Source organism: Enoplosus armatus, chromosome 13 (genome assembly GCF_043641665.1).
Source record: "Enoplosus armatus isolate fEnoArm2 chromosome 13, fEnoArm2.hap1, whole genome shotgun sequence".
NCBI lineage: Eukaryota > Metazoa > Chordata > Actinopteri > Centrarchiformes > Enoplosidae > Enoplosus > Enoplosus armatus.
The window spans coordinates 16,291,833-16,311,283 of record NC_092192.1 but is presented as its reverse complement, the minus strand read 5'-3'; the positions used below and the strand labels follow the sequence as shown (position 1 = coordinate 16,311,283).

The 19,451-nt window shown below is 40.6% G+C and overlaps 3 protein-coding genes across 5 annotated transcripts; 1 reads left to right on the top strand and 2 right to left on the bottom strand.

Moving 5' to 3' along the window:
- Window positions 1-214: 214 nt before the first annotated feature.
- Window positions 215-1,770, top strand: ucp2 (uncoupling protein 2). Its single transcript, XM_070917538.1, has 6 exons — window positions 215-340; window positions 535-751; window positions 844-1,041; window positions 1,141-1,242; window positions 1,327-1,507; window positions 1,656-1,770. Exons 1-6 carry the CDS (start codon window positions 215-217, stop codon window positions 1,768-1,770), a joined length of 939 nt encoding a protein of 312 aa, XP_070773639.1.
- A 184-nt stretch (window positions 1,771-1,954) lies between these two features.
- Window positions 1,955-5,612, bottom strand: dnajb13 (DnaJ heat shock protein family (Hsp40) member B13). The gene is made up of 8 exons (XM_070917406.1): window positions 5,545-5,612; window positions 5,319-5,422; window positions 4,461-4,622; window positions 4,240-4,388; window positions 3,938-4,051; window positions 2,530-2,643; window positions 2,356-2,432; window positions 1,955-2,114 (listed from the first exon to the last, which is right to left on the bottom strand). The coding sequence occupies exons 1-8, from the start codon at window positions 5,610-5,612 to the stop codon at window positions 1,955-1,957; spliced, it is 948 nt and encodes a 315-aa protein (XP_070773507.1).
- Window positions 5,613-6,641: 1,029 nt separating this feature from the next.
- LOC139294799 (ras-related protein Rab-6A) lies at window positions 6,642-15,574 on the bottom strand. 3 transcript variants are annotated; one of them, XM_070916729.1, is made up of 8 exons: window positions 15,245-15,574; window positions 12,464-12,522; window positions 12,271-12,324; window positions 11,539-11,644; window positions 11,108-11,219; window positions 10,595-10,688; window positions 9,288-9,354; window positions 6,642-8,197 (listed from the first exon to the last, which is right to left on the bottom strand). In XM_070916729.1, exons 1-8 carry the CDS (start codon window positions 15,312-15,314, stop codon window positions 8,133-8,135), a joined length of 627 nt encoding a protein of 208 aa, XP_070772830.1. In that variant the 5' UTR covers window positions 15,315-15,574; the 3' UTR covers window positions 6,642-8,132. The 3 variants fall into 3 exon arrangements, with proteins under 3 accessions (XP_070772830.1, XP_070772831.1, XP_070772832.1); XM_070916730.1 differs by lacking the exon at window positions 10,595-10,688 and adding an exon at window positions 10,063-10,156; XM_070916731.1 differs by lacking the exons at window positions 10,595-10,688; window positions 11,108-11,219; window positions 11,539-11,644.
- Window positions 15,575-19,451: the final 3,877 nt, after the last annotated feature.

Genomic DNA, 19,451 nt, shown 5'->3' with positions numbered 1-19,451 from the left:
CTTCACTAAAGCCTTGACTTTAGGATGTCTGTTTTGCTTAACGGAGGTGTTAAATGAGCCCCCCAACAGCTTTACACAAAATACATACATTTAAGGATGGAATGTTTTTTGGGGTCTATCTTTTTCAGATTTTGGAGGTTGGAGGCTTTGGAGATTTTGTCCACATTAACAAACCACCCGTCGATCCTTATATTGATCAAAATAGTTCTGGAAAATGGTTGGATTTAGACCTGCAGACGTGCCTCCATCAGCAGCTGTGAAGTTTGTAGGAGCAGGAACCGCAGCCTGCATCGCTGACCTGCTCACCTTTCCCCTGGACACAGCCAAAGTGCGGCTGCAGGTAAACAAGCTTTTTGCTAACACATCAAATTCTGACGTTGCATGTGCACAAAGTGAATATACTGTTTGTAAAATATAGATTTGAGTGTGTCCATGAAACACTGTATACATGACTTATGCTTATAAACCTGATGAAGCTGTACTGCAGTCCCCTATCCTTTATCCTTACTTATCATTATCTTTTATCCTGCACAGATCCAAGGAGAGGCCAGAGCTTCAGCAGCTACAGGGAAAGAGTCTGCAGTGAAGTACCGTGGAGTGTTTGGCACCATCACCACCATGGTGCGAACAGAGGGGCCCAGGAGCCTTTATAGTGGACTGGTGGCAGGACTACAGAGGCAGATGAGCTTTGCTTCTGTCCGCATTGGTCTCTACGACTCTGTAAAACAGTTCTACACTAAAGGCTCTGATCGTGAGTATCAAAGAATGTGTTCTAATTGTTTATCTAGTAAAGGGAGTCCTGGACCAGGATCAGGCCTGACATCTCCCTCCTCTTTGATTCAGATGTTGGCATCGGCAGCCGGCTGCTTGCAGGAAGTACCACTGGTGCCATGGCGGTTGCTTTTGCTCAGCCTACAGATGTGGTGAAAGTCCGCTTCCAGGCACAGGCCAGGTCTCATGGGCATGCCAGACGCTACTGCAGCACCATTGAGGCTTACAAGACCATTGCTAAGGATGAAGGCATTCGTGGTCTGTGGAAAGGTAGCTTGAGTTTAAGAGGATTATTTAGGTATTGGAGCATGTCCTTTCATTTCTTATGATGAATCCTTGTATGTACATTTATATCACTCTGTCACGCAGGAACAGCTCCGAACATTGCGCGAAATGCAATTGTTAATTGCACTGAACTGGTGACATATGATTTCATCAAGGATGCACTTGTTAAATCCACTCCACTGACAGGTAAAACAATGGCTGCAGTACAACATGATGCACAGGCAAGTGTTTTTGTTTTTGGAGCAGTAACTTTCAGTCTTTCCTCCACAGATAATCTGCCCTGCCACTTTGTATCAGCCTTTGGTGCAGGGTTATGCACAACAGTGATTGCCTCTCCAGTTGATGTGGTCAAGACAAGATACATGAACGCTGCTCTTGGCCAGTACAGCAGCGTCCTCAATTGTGCTGCTGCCATGATGACCAAAGAGGGGCCGCTTGCCTTTTATAAGGGGTAGGCATTGACTGCGAGGAATATTGAAAGGATTAAAGAGGATATAAATCAAACATGTACAGAGTGGGTGGGTGGGGGACCAATGGCTGTAAACAGCATGAATGGATTGCAATTAATCATGTTGTTTTTCTGTCTTTTTGTTCTTGAGGTTCATGCCATCTTTCTTACGCCTGGGCTCCTGGAACGTGGTGATGTTCGTAACATACGAGCAGCTGAAACGGGCCATGATGGCAGCAAATCACAGCTGCACAACTATACTGTAACCATCATTGTCAGTCAGAAAGCTTATGTTGTAGCACAGCGGTCGTGTTTGCGAATGTCTTTACCTTCTAGTGGATATTTCAAATCAAAATGAAGATATACAAATAGTTTTGATACCTCTCTCTCTCTCATGACAGATATGTAATAATCATTAGTCACAGGATAGCAACACGTGTTAAAATGTGATCAATATTTAAAAGCCAGAGCTTGTTTGATCAGATGTTTCCTCTCGGCGGAGAGCTTCTCAGGAAACTGGATGTCAAATGTGATGATGAGGTTTCCTCTCTGGGAAGGATCCTGGGACAGTGGCATTCCCTCTCCTGTCACCACTTTTGTGTACGCAGGGCTGATGTGTAATGACAAACAAATCAGAGACAGGAAAATGGTAATTGATGCAGATGAAACCCAAAACATATCTTTCTAGAAATGTTTCTGTTTGAGTGTACTGTAAATATAAAGTGCTTGAATTTCTTATGATCATCTCTCCGTGTTCTGATCTTAATGTTGAAGAGTGTATACAAAATACAGTATTACACATGAATGTTATTTAGTATTCCACTTTGGCCCCAGTATATGAAAGCACTTACTGCACAATGTCATTGATGGGAATAATGAGTAGCCTGTCATCTAGTGTCTCCACATCCACAGAGAACCCAGTCAAAGCCTGTGGGAAAGGTTAAGTGTTTATTCCACTTAAACCAAATCTTTAAGTATGACTAATAATCAAACCCATTATTCTGACTCTCATTAACATGACTCACCATCTCCAGAGAGATCTGGGCCTTGAAGATCAGGTCATTGTCTTGTCTTACGAATAGAGGATGACTCTTCTGTTGCACTATGAACACAATATCTGCAGGGATGCTGTTTGGTCCCTAAAGGTAAAATAAATACAGCAAGATGATTACCATGTAGTCTGTGCTCCTTCCCTAAAATATGACTATACTATGCATACTTTGTAAATAAGTTGTGCACATACTGATCAAATCATATCAAGCAAAACAAAAGAGGTAAAGGAGATCAAGAACTAAGTCCCTTGTGTGAGCACCTTGAAAGAGATCTGCTGAGGCCACCTGCTGGTGACAATGTAGCAGATCCAGTGGAAAGTACAACCCTTCACAACTGAATTATTAAATGCACTTTACCAAAACTAAACTTTACTTACCCGTTCATATTAAACCATTACTTTCTTTAGTCTTTATCAAAACTGTCCAGTCCTGCATTCTGTAGTCAACAGCTTCAGCAAGTTTCCAGTCATGTTTCATCAATATCACCTCAAACACTTATCAATCAAACATAATTACAATATGACTTGTACATTTAAAACAAATCCAATACAAAATGATACATTCAGACTTGCTAACAAAAAATACATTCAGTATTAAGCAAATTAATAATTCCCTTATAATTCATCCCATATCGTCCCAAGTATTTATCCTTCTCTAAAAGAGAACACTAAAGGTCACTATTCCTTATGCTTATGATAATCCATAATTTTACATAAATTTGCACAAAGTTGCACAGTGTCTGCAAAAATGTATATACTTCAGATCCTGATCAAAAAAACAAAAAACAATTGTCTGCTTTGAAAACACATCATCTTTAAGGATATGTTTTCTGCTTCTCATCCAAAATTGTACATATTGGTCACTTGCAAGACTTCCCTCTAAAGCAAACAGCACACTAAAAGCTGGGGTTGTATCCCATTAGCTGAGAAATCAGCTCTATGGGGGAACAGAGAGTTGGGTAAATCAGCACCAGGGACAGGGCCTCAAGCCAAAACTAAAACCATAAGATTCTTATTCAAGGAAAGAAACAGCAGAGACTATGACTAAAGCCTGACCTTATTTTGGGGAAACTGTTACAAATCACGTTATCAGCTCTTTTTCTGACCACTCTCACAGAGGCAATCCCCCCACAGGTTAAATCCCCCCTTCATATTTTTCACTTTCACAGCAGGTTAAGGGCCTATAGACCTTGTTCAAACTGAATAAAGTCATACTGATTTTGATCTTTGGGTTTAAAAGGATAAAAAATAAAATATTGTACCAATTGATGAGTTCACTCTCCTATCACATTGCAACACAGACATCAGACTGGATGAGTTATTAGTGACCACAGCTGACTTAAATCTCAATAGTGAATAATGGAGTATCATAGTTATTTTACCTGATCTCCCTCTTTGGGGAAAATGATCTTTGTGCCTTCTTTCCATCCAGGCTTCACGACTATAGTCAGGATCTTGTCTTTGATACTGGATGTATATCCATCCTCATTCATAACCTGTCAAACAAATGAAGGCTAAAATGAATACGTGTATTTCATTAAGTGTGTTTGTTTGGACCGTGTTGTGATTGATTAATTAGATCTAAGTCCTGAGTGTCCATGAGGAGTTTTCTGTCTAATCTAAGGGATGTATGAATTATTTAATCATGAGAAAAGATAGTTATCTCACATACAGTAGCTCTTACCCTGCGAGATATCTTAATCTTTTTTGTGCATCCGTGGAAGAGATCATCCAGGGACAAATTAAGGTCTCTCTCTATGTGAGAATCTTTTGTCTTCACCACTCCTGGTTGCAGGCCACCGAACTGAAGTGGTGCATCATTTGTAAAGAAGTCTAGCAAAAAATGTAATGTAATTAGTATGACATTTAAATAAGCACATTCAATGTATGGTCTGCTTTTCTTACCTGCAAATGGGTTGTCGCCTCCAAAGAACTGTCTGAACGTTTTGTGTGGGTTCCCATGGTAGACATATTTAGATGACCAAGCCCCACTGCTGCCAAACTCAGGTGGGATACCACCTTTTAGACCCTCCTCACCAAACTTGTCATAGGTTGCCTTTTTTCGAGCTGTCACAAAGAACATAGATATTGTTACAGATACACACTGCCAGTCTCCATGTCTCAATACTGGTACGGGTATCTTTTCAGATTCAATCAGATGATGATTTCAAATAAAATGTATATGCCACACTCACGCTGTACATTCACATTTTGGTCAGATAGTGTTTATCGCGCTTTCCTTTATTCAAGCCATATAATAGTTTCCTCTCCATCTTCAGCTGTACAAACATGTTATTCAACTATAATATTTAGTATTGCTTAATAATTACTTCATGTTGAGACATATATAAGCGCAGATAAGTTAGAAATTGCCCATGCCCATTAGACGTTAGAGATAAACAAGCTGAAAATATAAGGACTATATAATTATCCCCACTTTTATTTTCAGCCTCACTTTTATTTGATTATTAGTATTATTTCGACTATTTCTGTTATTTCTATTTTATTTTAGTTGTGTGTTTATCTTTAATCTTGTTGAGCATCACTTTTTGCTGGTGCAATGACCTAAATGTCCTCATGAATATTGGCACGTGTTGCAAACAAACCTAAAATCAGCAAGCGTACAGTTATCAACGCATGCGGGACATCTGACTTTGATTAGGTATTATAGTGACATAGTGACATTATGGGCTTCGTGATGGGTTGCAGAAGCCTACTGATGAAGGTAAAACAAACTTCAGCCTCCCTGTTTCAGCTACTTACGGTCGCTCAGAACATCGTAGGCCTCTCCCAGCTGACTGAACCTCTCGCAGCTTCCACTTTCTCTGCTGCTGCTCGGATGAAACTTCAAAGCAAGACGTCGATATCTAGACAGAAGAGGAAAACTGTAACAATACACGCAAAACGCCTGATATAAAACGTGTGAGTGGCTTCAAGTTTTAACGTCTATTAAGTCATTTAATGGTTTGGTAGTTTAACAAAAACCTACGCCTTTTTGACATCTGCGTCTGTTGCGTTTCTGTTTATTTCCAGCGCCTCGTAGTAATCGCTGCCCATTATTGAATTAGAGTTAAATGATTCAGATTAACTTCAAAAGTCAAAGGAAAGCTCAGCGTGTCCGCCGGCAATGTGCTTCTTAAAATAGCAAAGCTTTGACTAAATGAAAACACAGAGCAGCGGTTGTTTAGCTCGGTTTCCAGGGTAACAGCTGCTCGGGAGACTCTCGCGGGACTTGCAACAATGGCTGAACCAATCATGGACTGGGATCCGCGCGCTGTTCAATGGAAACCTGACAATGTATTAGACTCTTGTGTTCATGTTTGAGAAAGTACAACAAAGGTATCATTTGGTGTCTAATTGCTAGCCGTTGTAAAGTCTCAGAGGAACAGTAAACTTTGCTCTGGGTTGCATAATAAAACTACTTGCCTGTGACGTTTTTTCCCTCCTCAAGCTCAATTCCATTTTCTCTAGCAATATCCACTCCCTGAGCTGAACACACCTACTATTCTGAACCAGGGCCCCTCCAAAGGACAGGGCCACAAGAGTATGTAATGATGCAGGACTCAATTGAGTTGATAATATTGCTAATTCCAGTTAAAATTTGCCATTAATCAAATTGTGTGAAACTAATAGACACGCAGTGAACCTGGGACAGCTGTCTGCTTTGAAGTCTTACTAGAGGTGGCTATGAGGCCCGACTATTTCCCTTCCCATCACTTGTGCCACACCAGACCACAGCAGGCAGGAATAACGGCTGGGTTCTGTTTAGGTGTGCCAGCTCAAGGCCTATTGTGAATGCTGGCTCATTGTCATTATTTCCACCTGTGGGTTTCCTGCAATGACAAGTCACAATATCTGCTGTGAAATAAGCCTATTAGTCCAGGTCCACCATATTGCACAGGCAGGACAGATTACCAGGCTGATTACTGTCAGTCATTTAGACCACAGCAACACTCAGGTACCGTTCTTAAAAGAAACAGATCTACAACTCTGCAACTGTAACTCTGAGTATTTTATCTTAATTTTATAATTTCATCATTTAATCCAAATCTTGCATCTGTCAATAACACATTGATGAATTCCAGCCGCGGTGACAAGTGTATTTTTATTCTTTCATTTAAAACCATTCCAGAGAGAAACGTTAAAGACTACTACGCTATACAAATCGGACTCTCCTCCACAAGTTCACACAGAAAATTGCACGGTATTATCAGTATGATCAAATTGCCATTTAGAGGTGGCAGAGGGAACAGCAGATGCGCTCTCCTGATTCTGTTAAAGGTGGTCCAGATGGATGCATATTTTATTAGCGCTTCAGTACTCATACCGAAAGTGAAGATATTAACAGCCATAAAAAAAAGAAACATGAATCCAATAGAAATAAATATTACAAGTCATTGTGGATTAAATACAGAATGTAGAATAATCACTAACAAAAGATCAATGCCAAAAAATAAAAATAAGCAAAAGAAAACAGTCTTGTGTGTTCATAAAACATCATACCAAACTTAACTAGATAAACCCAAAGCCAAGGAAGCCCTCTACGATTAAACTCCGAAAGGCATATATCTCCATATCTAATGTTTATGGGTTTTATGATTATGACTCTTAATAAATGAGAAACTTCTCCTCAAACACTATAATCAAAGAAATGTGTTTAAATCTATGACAGCTGTAGTCTTTAGAAAACAAAATCATAGATCTATCCAAATAAAAAGGTAATAGAAAATGGAATCCATGGTAAAAATAACCCATCTCAAGGGACAAGAGTGGGAAGAGAGGAAGGACGGTAATGTGGATGTGTGACTGGGTGTAGTAATAGTGTTGCTCTTGTAGTAGGTGTCATGTCTTTGTGCTGGTCTGAGACCGTGCGATGGTGTCTGACTGTGTATCGACTTGAGATATCATGCTGGTACATGTTGGGAAAAGCATACACAGTTTAAACTAAGCTCATAGCTGCCGCTTCCAACGTCAGCTGCATCAGGGGTGTACAGTATACCTGTCAACACCGGGATATCCCAATAAATTTACTTAAACACAACTTTTTGTAACCATTTCCACATATTATTGTTGATAACACAATTCATGAATAAATCCATGCCAATCAATTGCAACAGCACACATTATGTTAACTGACAAATGCACAAAACATCCCGATTGTGCTTATTAAGCTTAAAGCAACTTTTTAAAGAATATTCTCACTCTTAAACACATACCTTGATTTAATGTCTTAAACACACATTTTCTTTCTCTCAGTTTGGTTCAAAAAGTTCAAACTACAGCAATGTGACTCATTACCATTCTGCCGTCTGTTTGAAATGACAAACAGCTGTGAATACTGAATCCTGTCTCAACGTATGTGTGTTACAGTGCAAATATTCAATGTAAGTTATTTATGACTTTTAGAGCATCCAGATGAGAGAGCAGGTTTCCACAATGGCAAGGATAACGGATTTAGTGTTCTCTTTCAGGCTGGGGAACAGCGGTGGGTGCAATGAAGGTTACAGATACAGAAAAACCACCTGGGTTCAAGAAAAAGCCAGTAAGAGAAATATTTAGCAATGACACAGGCCGGGATTAGCAGGAACAGGCTCCTTCACTGACAGGTTGCTCTGGTGGCTTCTCCAGCTTAATGTCAATCACTGAAGGGTTTAGGAGTTAAGGAACATCACAGAACGGGGAAAAATGCAAGCCCTAAAAAGTACATGAGAGGTTGTTAGAAGTAAACAAACTTGACAACTACTTTCCAGGCTTAAGTTATTAGAGATACAATTTTAAAGTTCTGTACACATGTAGAAAACTGTTTCACATTTGTTTGTTAACTGCGGGACATGACAGGGTACAGAGCTAAATGCAAAAAAATATATATAATACCAGTTTTATACAAACCAAACATGACATGTGACATATCCCACACACTGCATTTCAAAACAAATCGAATTTTGTGGAGAAAGATCATGTTGACCTCTGACCCCACAGGGAGTTATTTGTAAAAGCTGTAAAAATTATAAGCCTTAAACTGTTAAAGTGCCACAGAAAATCTTGAATTTCCTTACTACAGACACTACCATTAGGGCTGGGTATTGTTGAAATGTCTTGATACTAGTGTCATTGCCATACCAGAGTTTCGGTACCAATAAAAAAAAAAAAGCACCTTTTTTGACACCTTACTATAAATAAACAATATAATAAAAATAAATGTTTTTTCAAAAAACTCAGCTTCTCTATTTAAGAAAGCACAAGCAACAACACAAATTTGCCTAAATAAAATTCTTAAATTGGCTAAATATTGATTGGAATCTGTAACTATATGATCAAAGAGCAAGATTACTATACTCTATAGTCTAATTAGTGTGAGACGTGGGTCATGTTGCAGGAGCCGTTTGAGAAGTTTCTATGGATGTTTTGACACATTTTAGCCCGGATACGGGCACAATCCGAATCCCTTGTAACTACTGTGAATCTGAGCTAGAAAAATAGATTTAAATAGAGAATTTCTTTTGGGATTATACCCAGTAAAATAGTCAGTGAGTGGGAGCACAGTATGTGCCCTCACTAGTGAAATAAATCTAAGGGGACACATGGGTTAAACAACAATAGCTAACTGTCACAGTGCTGCACTGGAGTGTCTGGCAGGGACTATCCATATAACATGACATAAGAGAGCGAGGAGACCTCCTGACTCTCTTCTGTCATGTCAGACACAGACACTGACATGAACACAAAGGATACTGTCCTCTCTACTCTTGTCCTGTGTGGTATCCATGCCAGGGAGGGCGGCTGCCACACGACGGAAAAGCTGGAGGGAAAGAGAACCAGATGTATTCTGTCAGACTAGGAAATATAGTCAAAGCATGACACACAAGAGGAAATCAAGATAGTGGGCCGTGTATATTCCCATAGCATGATTCAGCATGAGGTTCACTTGAAGCTCGCACAGAGGAAGACGCCCACCAGAGCTTTTCCTAATTTGATTTGAATTTAGCAGCATGTGTTTGAGCTACTGCAAGGCCATGTTTCTGCACTGCGGAAGTGGCTTGAAAAGAGGGTGTAATTGTGCCTAACTGAGACCTTCCATTGATAGAGCTTGGAGGATTTTAAGTGATTGATGGATTCAAATGAATTTAAAAAAAAGGAGAGTGTCGAATGTATGATGATGCTCAACAAGCCCACTAAACATCACACAGAACTAGACTTGATACACATGCAGATTTCACAGTAACAAAAACACTGCCATTGTGCTAATCAGTGGAGTGGGAAGTATTGGTTTGCGAACCCTGACCCACCTCTAGGGCTGTAAGACCAAAGGTTGGCCAATACAAATCATTACTTCTAGTAGGTGGGAGAGGGCTTGAAAAACAAATCCACACACCTCACTTTTGACCAAAGGAAGCCTTAAAAGCACACCTTTATGCACACATGCGTGTGTGAAATAGAAGCCAATCAGAAGAGAGCATGAGCACTATGAACACACACACACACACACAGAAAGGTGCACACGCTCTACCTGTTTGACATTGTAGCCTGTCTTTGCACTTGTTTCAATAAACAGAACATTCATGTCTTTCGCTCTCTGTTCTCCCTCCTCTGTGGTTATCTGTCTGTGATGAGCCACGAGGCACCGCGCACAACACACAAACACCCACGGGGACACGCACACAATCACCACAGACATCGACAAGAAGACAAGGGGAAGAAAATACAGACTGTGATTATGTTGAAGTGGATCAATAAGCCGTGCCCCTTCCTGCCGCTACTGACACCTTAGCTCGACAACAAAGGTCGGCCAGTAGACCTTCGGGCTGTTCATTGTGTTGGCTGAGCTCCACAACAAACACTGAAGGCTTTAACTTTGGACAGAAAATGGTAAATTTACAAAATGCCTATTTTAGAAGGTCTGAATGAATATAAAATGACTCTACAATCTTAGAATCCAACTCCCCAAACCTCTGACCTTTTGCCAGGCGACCTTTGGCGGTAGAGCCCAGGCGGCAGCATCAGCAGCAGGGCTACAGAGCACGACTCACACACACTCTTACCTGCTTTACGTTGTAGCCTGCTTTCGCACTAGTCTCAATAAACATTACATTTAGTTCTTTGGCTTTCCGCTCGCCCTCTTCAATAGATACTTGCCTGTGGCAGATAAAGGGGGTTAAGAGATGCACAGCGAAAGACATTGCATGACTTAGTTTATTTAACAGGTGGATAAAGTGGATCACACAGTAGACACTTACAGATCAAATATTATCAAACATCACATCTGACAACTATCAATTTATTTATGACCTTGGCCTGTTAAAGATTAAATAATCAATATCTTCAAACAATGTGGGCTGAAACAAAGAGAAAGAGGGCATAAAGTATCAACAGTCAATCACAGCTTTGACATCCACAAAGGGCAGAGGAAACTCACGCTGATCTAGTGCTGCCTCACAAAGGGCTGAGGATCTGAGTATTGACAGGCCAGCGGCAACAATCAATGACTTCATTAGTATGCTCTTAATGGAGGGAGCCCACTTACACAGAGGCAGGAAGAGGGAGGAACAGATTACCTTTTGTCTGCAAGGTCTGTCTTGTTTCCCACCAACATGATAATGACATCACTTCCTCTCTCCGTTCTCACATCATCAATCCATTTTGTGGTTTGCTGGAAGGAGTTGACGTCTGAAAGAGAGATGAGGGAGAAACAGGAAGCAGATCATCAGTATTCAGGAGACGAACAGCCTCAGCTGTGAAAACTGACATATTTGTGACAGGAAGACAATGAGGAAGTAGAACTACAAGTTGGACACATCTTGACCAAGCCTGGTGTATACATTTGGCATTATGGGATTTTTATAATTAAAAAGAAATAATGGAACAAACATTTATAACTGTAGTTAGCATTTGTTTCTGAACATTAAAAAACATTGCATACACAGCAGAGGATGAGGCACACGTGGCACGTTTATAAAACATCTGCGTGCACAGATAATCCACCTACTTGTGATGTCGTACACTACGACAGCAGCAGCAGAGTCTCTGATGTAACTTGGGATGAGGCTACGAAATCGCTCTTGCCCCGCTGTGTCCCACAACTGCAACCTGATCTGTGGGGCAGGAAAGGGAAGGGGATGGGAGGAGAAATAAAAAAAGAAAAATATACCCAGAAGGGATGAAAATAAAACAAGAAAAAACCGAAGTCAGAAATGAGGTAAGTTATGGTGACAAAAAGCAAATTGAAAGAAAACTAAATAAAGTCAGACGAATGAGAAAGGATAGAGGACAGAGAGAGCGGAGTGCATGCAGGTAGTGAATGACCACCAGAGAGAGCGAGCTGTCTGGGCCTGAGGGGGAAATAAATAAATAATCACCCTTCACTTGTCATCAATCCTCCTCTCTTGATCAAGTAAGGTGTTTAATTTCAAAACAGGAATGAAGAGAATAGATGGAGGGGTAGGAGGGAGAGGAAGAAAACTTGTGTTGAGGGGAGAAACAAAGAAAGGGAGGACGGTCCAGGGGGCACGGCGTCGAGCTCTCACTTTTTATAAAGAACAACTGAAGTCTTGAAGAAGAAAACAAAAGGAACATCACAATATTACGTCAGCAATCAGCATCTGAGTGCCCCTTTATATTACCTGCACCAAAACCTTACAGTCACTAAGAGAACTACCCCAAGCTGGACAAAGACAATAACAACAAATAATCAAGGACTGCTCAAAGAAATTAAACTTACTGTTCTGTCTTCAAGATACATGGTTTTCGACAGGAAATCTATTCCTATTGTGGCCTGAAAACAGGTAAGAAGTAGTTAGATATGCATAGCCTTCTTCATTCCATTAACATTGAATAACATTGTTCATATTAGAATAATATGAACATTGATTATAAGTATTTCTGATTCTGATTAAATCAGGTGTTCGTCTCACTTGGTAAGTGTTGTCGAAGCTGTCATACATGAACCTGGTGATCAGCGAAGTCTTTCCCACTAAAAAACAAACAGAAACAATAAAATACTGTAAGTTCCATGGCCACGCTTTCACTTCAGTTCTGTATGTTAATCAGTTCTAATTCAAAATTACCAAAATAGTAGGGGGTTGCGACTAACCATTATTTAATTAATTGATTCTATTCTATATCTATTCTCAGAAATTAATACATTTGTTTTCAATTGATAGATTAATTGTTTAATCTATTAAGTATTGGAAAACTGTGAAATATGCCCTTTACAATTTGTCACAGCCCAAAGTGACGTCTTCAAATTGCTTTATTTATCTGACCAACAGTCCAAAACCCAAAGATACTTTGTAATGATATAAAACACAGAAAAGCAGCATTCCCACATTTGAAAGGATGGAAACAGTGGCTATGGCATTTTTGCTTGATAAACAACTTCAACAATCATACAAATGATATAAAAATAAATAATATTGGAAGCCAAATACAACCCCTGACCGATAATAACTGAACACTTGTGAGGAGTGAGGAGTATGTCATGTCATAATAAAATATGTAAATGTATTCAAATCCGCAGTAGCCTGTGTGACCCTCTTTCCTCATGCATAGTCACATTCAAAAGATAAGTCTCTGACAAGGTGTGCATGTTTACCACACTGACATCACGTACACTCTTATATAAGTCTGTCTGATGTATAACTTTGCTGACAATATGAAATGTTAGCAAATAACATAAAAGGATGGATCACCTACTGCAGGATATACAGAGTAAGTAAATAAAAAGACAAATAAGAATCAACATTTAGTACCAACATCAGAGTTGTGTACAGTCCATGAGCCTCAGATGACGAACCCTTATGATAGACTAAAGCTGACAGCAGCATGTCATGCAACTCCCGCTCCCCTCTGAAGGTTTTTGTCCATTAAAGGGTGCGGTGCACAAGTATTTGAGGAGAAGTTGGAAGGTTGAGGAATGTTGAGAGACAAGTAGGGTTGGGAACCGGGCTCCCCATTTATTTCCCTTCATAAATGTTTTGTCTTGCCCTTAACTGACCAACTTTGAAGATTTTGGGTGCTCCATATCTATGCTGAAAAACTATGATGTCATTTTTTAACACACTTCCACATCCTCTAAACATGCCAACTGTAAAATGATTCATAAAATGTATTTCAACCTTGCTGATATTAACTAGTAAAAAGTAACTTTTAGCACATCACTACAGAGAGTCACTCATACGGTTGCTGCTTCGAGTACCTGGACAGTGCTGGACGTGCTCCCCAGCCTCGGACTGTTTTGCTGAGCTCGAGTTACATTATCAGTTACACTGTGCATCAAGTAATGATGACATGGCCAAGGCCAACACTGCAACACTGTTAACAATTTTACAAGGAACCACAGTTCTGTTAAGTCTGTCTTATCTTGATGGGAGTGGAGTGTCACATTACAGGACGCAATACCTGTAGAAAATAATTACTGGCAAAGGAGAAATTGTCATCTTTTCTACATTACCATATCCTGTTTCTACATTAACCTTGCCTGTTTCTACACTACAGATGTACCAATCAGATCAGCTGGATCAGCATCTGTGCTGATATTAACGTTATTAAGCAGATTGTCAGATGTGATGAATCCATCCGTTTCTATCCTAAATCCAGTTTCTATCCTATCAAAAAAATCCAGTGTTCCATTCACTGAGCAGGCCGTCAAATGTTTTTAGGACCACAGCAGTGCTTGGCCATACATACTGACCATACCAAAAAATATCCAATGAGTTTGATGCAGTGAAGTTTTCAGAAGTACTAGAATCATATTAGTACGTAGTATCAACAAATACCTTAAGTTTAGGTATCAAAATCAGTATTGGGAGAGAGGTTTAAAGTTTACACAAATCCCCAAACTCAGCTTACACAATGTGCAAATACACAGCTGTAGAAACCAATGCAAGTACTGGAATATACAGTATAATGAACAACCCCACACCTTTACCTTTGATAACAGATACATGATTGTTACGTATGGATCTACACTCCTTCTCTCTCTTCCAGTACAACTACACCCTGTGTTCAGTTCGGCTACAAAAGGGGAAAATCAGTAGGGAGCGCAGGAATGCTACTGGGTAGGTTTGGTAATTGGGATGCATCGCCTCTTCGCAGTGCCTCCAGGGTAGACAAACTGACCTGACTGTGTAATAATCACTGCAATATTTTTTGTGGACTTTGACTGAGATTTGTAGCATTCCTTTAAACACAACAGCAAATACAGCTCGTCACCTGTAGTCAACTTAACCTGTAATTGTAGCGTCTACTTAAGAAGTAATGTGAAGAAGAAATACAATATATTTATATAGCCAGTGCTTCCAAGTCTACTTACTATATTAACCACACTTAATTGACACTTGTAACTTTCTAGCGTTACTAGCCGCCACTGCCTCTGTTAATAGTATGTTATCACAGCTCGCCTCGGAAGTTAGCTAACAAGTAGACGAGTCTATTTCCACAGTCATGACTCAACCTATCAGGAAGAAAATGAATGAATTTCCACGAAGCCAGCGTGGACAAGCAGTTAGTAACAAGTTACGGTGTCGCAATGCTATCACTGAGCCAAGTTACGTTACACAGCTAATGTTAGCTAGCAAACAGGTTAACGTTAATCACCAACCCACCAAACTGTTAGCTAGGTTAACTTACATCCCCTGCAGAGCATGATTCAGATCATATATCGGAGCAACCTTTAACGTTATCGTCACACTTACCACTCTGTTCACCGAGAAAGACCAATTTAAATTTTCTTAAAGGGTTTCCGAAGTCTCCGGCCGCCGACATGACTGTTTGAAACAAGCCCTGACGTTACTTTTCGGGAGCTCCCCAGCTAGCCAGCTAACGCTAGCTACTCAGCTGTTGGCAGATATCAAAGGTCCGGGATCCGTAATGATTTACCGGTTTGCCAACCCTCTATACAGGCCACCTGGCGAGGTTTGGTGCCCTACAATCACTCCGTTTAGCGTCCAGACACTTCTTGATAACTCACTAACTACCGCGGCCAAGTTAGCATTACTGTCAGTTATCTGACATGTCTAGACCACTACCAACTAGCCACCCTGGGCTATTCTTCTTCCTCCCACAAAGTTGACACTGTTTGGCATGTCAGCCATATTGTTATGCTGCCCTCTACTGGTGGAGAAAAAAACACAATAATAAAAATGTGTATCCCTGTGGCAGAGCAACGCACCGTGGACTTTTACACGAATAGACACTTGTTGAATGATATGCCACCGTTAATTCATCAGTCAGTGTACAAACAGAGGGCTAAAGGCTAAACCAAAAGACGCAGCCTGTGGTTGAAGCGTGTTATATCTGTGTATGCCCACAAGGGGGTGTACTCACCTCAACGCCAACGTCTCACCTACTAAGCAACATATATGATAATCTCAACCATTAGCTGTCCCGAGGAACCAAACAGTGGCCTATACTGTTATTGAATTTTTTTACTGATACTTACACATTCTAGACATGTGTAAGTATCGGTTTTCTTAGTGAATTAGTATTCAACACGATATATGTTGTCTTTATTTTTTCCCTGTAAAAGCTCAGTGAGGGGCAGTTAATTCTTATTTAAGTTACACGAGTTTTCATCTATCTGATTCACCTCCAATTTATTTGCTTTATATGTTTTATATACATCTTTTTTCCAGTAGAAGTTTGTAATTGACTTGACAGTTACTCAGTGTATCCTTGCCTATTACCTATTACCATATTCTTCTACTAATAATGCCAGTGTAACAGCTACTTATATAACACTTAGACAGGAATGCCTAAGGTCTGACACATCCTCACTTGACAATATTAAGCCACCTTGTTATTATCGAAAGAATGGCACCTCTTTTTGTTCAGGGCAGACTATTTTTAGAGATCACTGCACAGTCTTATATTGGTTATATCAATGCAGGGTTTTGCTGGCAACCTTTCAACACCAAGCCAACTGGCATTATTATCTTTGTGAGCAAAATTAAATCACAGTTATGGGTAGCAGTATGAAGGTGTGAAAGTGGAAGTCTAACTTGTTAGGTCTGTTATGTCAGACACTTTTTAAAATTGGTATCATGCTGTAATGTTTACAGGACCCTCTGTAGCTCTCATTGGATTGCTTATGACCTCCAGCTCATCGGACAGCTGCTGTCCAGAAGGTTGAAGCCCTGTGGCAACAAACAAGGTGACTTGATTCACTTGATTCACCCAAGGACAGACAAATTACAGTATCATCAATCATTTAGATAATAGCAATCACCTACAATTGAAAGAGTTTCAAATGTCTCGTTCTGTCACAACATACCAACAAAAGGTCAACATATTTTCAAATCAAAGCAGATAGATACTTGGCTATCATCATCTTCGCTCAGTGTACTGTTTCACGAAGGTAGAAAATGTCAAGAGAAAATATTAAACAATGCATCAGAAACACTCTCTTCTTGACATACTAATCGGACCAAATAGATTCAAGTGTTTGATCGTCTATTGGTTTCACCCGATAAATCTGCCTCAATCTAAAATGGGAGCTGGCGATGAAGGGATGGGAGGTAAAATACAGTTTCTAAGCCTTTAAAGTTATAGTGCCAGTTGCTTTCCTAATATTTTGCATACTTATAATGTTTTGTATAATATATGTGTCCTCTATTTGTTTCACTACAGATGATTGTTCAACTCAAGCACTATGATATATTTGTGAATTGAAATGGTAGGGATAAAACTCGGGTCTGCTCTTTCTACTGGCATTCATTTGAATACTAAACCACGATTAATCATAATCATAATCACATTTATTAATAATGACTTCTGATTTCCATATTTTATCAGGTGCCCTTGTTATGAGGATAATTTTACTCTTACATAACTCTTATTAACATTACATGGGCTTAAATATTGATAATCTCTGCAAGATATATGCAGCACAGCGGGACATATGTGGGGTATGTTTACATGGGTATCTTTATGAGATCAAACATGAGCTCAAACTGAATGGAAATATTGAATATTTTAAAATGTTGGATCCCTACAGAATGTACTGTAAACCCGCCAGATTTAACATTTGCAGTTTGTTTACATTTTGGTTTCCCCCTACATTACAGTAGGACCCTAACTATTGCACTAATATGAATTTCATTTGTGTTATCATTGATGTAAGTATGTATGATGATGCATTATGAGTGTGCGAGTACAGTGTGTGTTTATGCATGCTTGAACTGGCTGTTCTAGGTCACTGAAGACACACCTGCGCCTCTCTCGCTCATGAGCCATCCAGCTCTGAAGGCTCTTCTCGGAGCGCCGGCCGGCTGATGCCAGCGCTTCAGCTGCTCTGTGTGCGACCCAAGCCTCGCCAAACTAGAGCCATCACACTCCACCTGCCCGCCTCCCCTCCCCGCTCTCCTCAACAGCACTCCTACACCATATGTCCTTGGTAAGGGAAAGACCCCAAGTCTGAAGATGCTGAACAAACAAAAAATTCTCTTTCGCTCTCTGTCTCTCCCACTCAGTCTTTCTCTCACTCTCACACACACACATGCAGAAGGATTTTGCATGTGTGCATGCACATACACAACAAGATAGATCGATTACTAATGCACTGTAGAGGTTGTCGTGTGAGGGCTGCGATTGTGAATTTGCTCACCTCACTGCTATTTGTTTTCAGAAATACGATGGCACAGGATTTGAGGATGTTAAGGTAGTATCACATTTTCCAAAGCACCCCAAAGGCATGCACCTTATTCTGCAACAAATAAACTGCCAACTAGAAAAGCACGTCATCCAAAATCAAAGAAGCGTAACTAAAACGAAGCACAGCACAAATTAATTGAACTTGTCACCTCAAGCCATGACTTCATTCTGGTTTGCTGGTCTTGTGTCATGCCACTGCATCATTTACTTCTGCAAAAATTGACTCAGTCTTCTAGATGGGAAAACCTTGCCATGACTCACATCTTGGGGGGAAAATAACTTGTGGTTCTGTCTTTTCTCTTGTTATGTATCCTCTCTTTTCTTGCCTCTTAGATGAAGATACACACTCGTCTTTGTCTACTGTATGTGATGGGTGGATGTGTGAGCTTGTTAATTACACGCCATACATCTTCCTGTATCTGTGTGTGTGTAATGGAGGGAGACCATCCCATTTCCACTCCACCTTAATATAAATCTAATGAATGCAGCTTTCAATGTCACAGCAAAGTACAATACGGTGCTCATCTCTCCTGAGAGAGAGCACGGGGGTTGTGATGGAGGAGGGTGGGGAAATGGACAGAATGAGGAACAGAAAGAGAAGATGAGAGGAAAGGGCATGAGGGTTGGGTCAGGGTGAAATAGGTGTGTTGTCATCCTTAGTACAGTAAGACGGAGAAAGAGAGGAGATAGATGGGGGATGGGGTGGAGCAGAGCCACAGTCCTCCTTTAATCCTCCTCCTGGAAGCATGGGCTGGATGATGTATGACAGCGTGTGTGAAAAGAGAGGAAGAGAGCATTTGAGGAGTAGGGGAAACACCGCCGAGCTTCCAGACTGGAACAAAGGATTGCAGTGAAGGCAGGGCAGAAGGCACGGTTAGATCTCGAGTCCCTCTTTTCTGTGCAGGAACAGACACAGCAGTACGGTGGGAGGCATTCTTGCAAGCATAAGTGAAGCAGCGATCAGGGTAGCAATCCAAGCACATTTACCAGAAGACGGAGGGAGGGCAAAAGGGAGAGGGAGGAGAGAGAGCAGATCTATGAGAGGAGAAAGGGGGAGGGGGGGGTGGGTGTTGCATGCTCACAGAGTGTGACAGAGATAGAGCGATTCCATGAGCGAGGAAGAGACACAGAGACAGAGAGGGAGAGCACAAAGCAGAGATGGGGACCGAACACTGAGATAGAGGTAGTTGGCAAGACTGAGATCTGCACACAAACGTGAGCAAAGGAGGGGAAGGAGGAAGAGAGAGGAGG